This window comes from Nestor notabilis, unplaced genomic scaffold, assembly GCF_000696875.1.
Source record: "Nestor notabilis isolate BGI_N333 unplaced genomic scaffold, ASM69687v1 scaffold9127, whole genome shotgun sequence".
Taxonomy (NCBI): Eukaryota; Metazoa; Chordata; class Aves; order Psittaciformes; family Psittacidae; genus Nestor; species Nestor notabilis.
Genome location: NW_009935116.1, coordinates 24,492 through 29,008, shown reverse-complemented (window position 1 = coordinate 29,008; position 4,517 = coordinate 24,492). Strand labels below are relative to the sequence as shown.

The 4,517-nt window shown below is 53.3% G+C and overlaps 1 protein-coding gene across 1 annotated transcript in view; it reads right to left on the bottom strand.

Annotated features, from left to right (window-relative positions):
- Nucleotides 1–1,541: 1,541 nt before the first annotated feature.
- Nucleotides 1,542–4,517, bottom strand: part of BAIAP2L2 (BAI1-associated protein 2-like 2) — a 10,918-nt gene continuing 7,942 nt past the window's right edge. Inside the window, exons 12-14 of the mRNA XM_010017674.1 lie at nucleotides 4,291–4,471; nucleotides 2,428–2,468; nucleotides 1,542–1,617 (exon numbers count right to left, since the gene is read on the bottom strand). Of these exons, the coding sequence (XP_010015976.1) occupies nucleotides 1,542–1,617; nucleotides 2,428–2,468; nucleotides 4,291–4,471 (298 nt within the window). The remainder of the gene's footprint in view (nucleotides 1,618–2,427; nucleotides 2,469–4,290; nucleotides 4,472–4,517) is intronic.

Genomic DNA, 4,517 nt, shown 5'->3' with positions numbered 1-4,517 from the left:
CCAGCCAATGGGGAGGAGGTGGCTGCCTGCCGCGGCCCGAATCCCCTGGTAATCCTGCTGCCCAGGGGCTCCTTGCCTTCCCAGCAGAGCGGGGCAGGCTGGCAGGGGCAGGTTCAGAGGAGCCAAGGCAGGAGAAAGTGGAGTAACTATGTGGGATGCTGTTGATGGACCCAGCAAGAACGGAGGGTGCCAGGGAGGGGGCAGTGGAGGATGAGGGCAGGAGCCCATGCTTCAGTAAGGTGTAAAATGGCCAAAGGGCCTGCTTCAGAGCCCTCCCCCTCTTCCTCAGCCACCAGCCAGAAGGATGGAAAAGCACTGGTGTGGTTTTGCAGGGCATGTGTCCAACAGAGAAGGAAGACAAGAGGGACCAGACGAGGAATCTCTGCCAGCCATGGCTTGAAATGCCAGATTCATCCCTGGCAGCTCACTAACATATCCCCCTCAGAAAAAAACCCAAACCCTCTCAGTGGCTGCCACCTCTAAGGCAGGCACTGGGGACAAGCCAGTCTCTGGCCACACAAGGGGAACCCATTTTATTTCCAGAGAGCAGGCTGAGGCTCGCACCAGGTGGGGTTTTGGGGAGGGAAAGGCCAAGGCTGTAAACCCCCAAAGGTCCTCAGGCTCTTGGCAGTGTGTGTGTGGGGGGGGGCTGTGGGGGCTTTGCAGCACTCACAGCCAGGGTTTAATTTCTATTAATAAGGCTAATCAGCTAAAGCCCTGGCCATCGCTTGTGCTCCTTCCTTCACCCACATTGCCCCTCCCATGAGGGCTCTCCCAGCACATACAGGGCATTCCAGACAGGTGAGGTGCCCGCAGATCCCGACCTCTGGGATGGCCACAGAAGCATCGTTCTCCATTTTATTTAAAAAAAAAGAAAAAGAAAAAATAAAAAGAATATTTTCCGCAGGACAATAGGCAGATGAGCAGAGCAACAGCACTGTCATTGCCCTGCCTTGCCTCAGGGCTGCACAGCAAGGGAAGGGGCCATGCTGGGGGTGAGAAGGGGCAGATGCTGCTGTAAAGGGGCTGAGAGCAGAGCGCTGCAAGATGCAGACCCTTTCAGCTGGTCCACGCCACAGGGAGACCTCCTGTGGCCTCCTCCCTTTGGGGTTCATTTTTCTGGTAGCAAAGAGACTGTTCAGTGAGAGTCCTTCTCTACCCCCAGCAGGGCTAAGAAAGTTTCACCTTTGTCATCCTGCTAGCTCTGCCCACACTGCAGATGACCTTACCCACCCATCCCTCCACCTCCCACACCAGCAGCATCCCCTCTCCCAGGTCACAAGCACCAGTAACACCACACTTCTCCCATTCAAGTATGGTAACATCACACAGGGAGGGGGGACAGCAGGGATCTGCTGCTGGCTAAAGCTTGCCAGACAGCCCGGTGAGACAGGTCTTAATGTCCCAGAGGTAAGGGAGGGGAAAAGAGAGGTTACTCCAGGAGTGGTAGCACGAGGTTGCTGCCTAGCTGGGGGGCACAGCCCATCACTTGTATGCCTCCTCCTTCCCTGCTGAAATTGTCCATTGTCTGCAGCCTCGCTTCATCGGATGATGGGTGCCGAGCGGTCGTTGGTGACTGTGGGACGCAGCTTCACTGTGGCAAAGGGGTTGGTACCTCTGGAAGGGGAAAGGAAACAAGCAACCATCAGGAAATCTGCAAAGACCATGCAGGGGTCCTGCTGACAGAGCAAAGGGCATTTGGTCCTGCTGGAGACCTGCCTCCATGCTGAGGAGGAGCGTGGTAAAGCTGGCTGCTGAGGATGTTTTCTCCCTCTTTAACGCACACTGCTGCAGGTTCCCATGGGGCTCCCCTTGGGCTTGCCTCAGGGCTTCTCACCCTCCCTCTTCCATGGGTTGTAGAAGGGACACTACCAAGCCTGTCCCTTGCAGTAGCACTCTACATTTGTGCCCCCTGACCCTCCAAGCAAGGAGTCAGGGAGCAGAAAGAGACCATCACCATCCCAGAAACATGGAGACACCAACCCAGCTGCAGGGGGAAGGAAAGCAGGGATCTGTGGCAAATCTCATCTCCACAGCCCTGACTCATCAAAGCTAAAAGCCACATCCCTTATGCCTCAGCCCTTTCCACGCAGGCAGAGCTGCACAAATCATGTAGCTCCACACTCAGTGTGTGAGCTGCTGTTGTGGCTCTTCCAGAATGGAAGGAGCATGCAGGACCCATATATGCTCAGAGTGCTCAAGTCCTACCTCATATTATGAGCAACAGGAGAGAGCCTTCCCAGTCAGCAGAGGCCAGAGTGGCCCCCCTCTCTCTCCTTTCCTGGAAGGTGGGTTGTGCATTGCTTTCCTCCAGACGCTTCCCTGCTCCTCCCACATTTGATAATCCAAAAGATTAAATAATTATAGCATTGTAATAATGCCTCCCCTGTCTGATCATTCCAGAGCGGAGCTTCTCGCCTCACTTACCGTGGGAAGAGTTCAGGGGGTTGGTCAAATATTCCTGATTTCTGCAGTGAAAAGAGAGGCAGCAGTGAGCAATCTGAGGTAGGGAATGGAGGGACACAAGTGAGGCAGGGGACACCGCACACACTGAGAAGGATTTCACAAAACACTTTAGTTAGTAGCCCAAGTCCTATTAACAGGGCTCTGACTCCTTATTCATCCACGCTTTGAAAAAGCCCACAAATTCACCGCTACAGATAACACTGATTTCTCTGGTGTGTTCCCTTTTCCCCTAGGACACCTCCCTTTGTCTTGGGAAAGATGCCTCAGATCCCCAGAGTGTCGTGACTGAAAAGCACAGCAAACAGTGACAGTCTGAGCTACATTTCACCCTGCCAGCACAGCCAGAGATGCCCCCCTCGTGTTACCCCCACCCCCTGGCAATGAGTTTATCATCAGTGCCCTCACATGCTTCCTGCACCCACAGGGAACTCAAGAGCTGTAGCTACCTACCCTACACCACGTACTGCTTGAATGTGGACCAGCCTGATGGAGAAAGATGGAGCTAGGCTCTCTGGCCCTTATTCTTGGCTAGTAGATAGTGAAGGATCAGTGATAACTGACCTAGTAAACTATGCCAGTTTCTGTAGCTGGTGGCAGACAAGAAAGTCACATGTGGCTATCTGTGTTCCAGTTCGGAAATCAAACACACACCCCTTTGCTGCTGGCTCAACTGGAAGACATCTTGGGTGTAAGTTTAGAGTATGGCTGAGTCTTTCCAAACTTCTAATGAGGCTCAGTCACTCTGCCATGGTACTCCAAATGCTCCACACACTTCATTGCTCAGTCCCAGCTCTATCCCTATACCCTAGCCCTGGGACTGGATGAAACCCATGACCCAGAGAGGGTAATAGGCTGCAGATCCTATTCCCCTCTGTGCTGTGTCACCTCAGGCTCCCTGAAACCACAGAGCAAGACATGAAGGGAAAAAAAGAGTTATTAAATGTTGCATTTTTCAGTCCTTTTAGCCATGCCTTTGCTTGCAACCTTGCACTGGCCTGGAACCAGCAACCAGAGATGAGGTTTCCCAGCCTCCTGTGAGACTGAGCAACTAATGCCCCATGGGCAGCACTGGTCTTTCCTCTTCCAGGTCCTCACCTTTAACTGTCCTCAACTTTAACTTTGTCCTCACCAGTCAATTCCCCACAGCTGGAAGCACTGATGAGTCAAGGGTTTCCTCCTCAGTACACCATCCATAAGGCATAGTTTGGACACAACTTGATCTAAGGATGTCCAAGATGGCTGTGCCCTCAGCCTTTGTCCCTAGCTTTTCCTTTACCCCAGCTATGATTTTAATCCAACCCCTGCTTGAATTTAGAAGAGGAGCTGTATGAAACTCCTCTCCGTTCTCTGAAGGGAGAAGAAGGATGGCATCTCTGTTAGCTGGTCACCCACTCCCAGCCCAGCCTGATCACTCCATGGTCCTACTATTAGCAGAAAGAAGTGCTGCCCTGGAGCCACCAGAAATCAGGCTGGGAGGTCATGGAGAAAAGGGCTGAACTGAAGGATCCCTGGTGAGCAAAAAGAGAAAGAAATGAGAAGGGCAGGGGCACAAAAGCAGCCCCTTGTGGGGGCAAAGCGAGGTACTGAGGATCTGCACACACAAGGCTGACTGGCAGGGGTCACCAGGATACGGTGGCACACAAACAGACTGGGTGAGAAAGGCCAGTGCTAGCAAAGCTCCTTAGCTCAGGAAGGGAGGAGGTCACACACTAACATCTGGAAGGTGTTTTTCTTTCTCAACAGGACTATGCAGAGAAGGTGTGTGTAGGAAGATGAAAGTCAGACACTCCACACACACACACCAGTCACTCCTCCTGCACTCACCTTGGAGCCAGAACTGAGCGGGGTGACCACCGCGCTCTGGTGACTGCTAGCTCCCACCGAGAGGGGAGGTGGGTTCGGCAAACGGGGCTGGGCAGCAGCGGGCCAGTAACTGCTAGAGGAAGGAGTGCTGGGACGGTCCAAGATATCATCCATGCTGTGACTGCTTCGCAGTGGGAAGGACCTGAGCAAGAGGAAAGACAGTGTGGTGAGAGTCAGAGAGCAAGGAA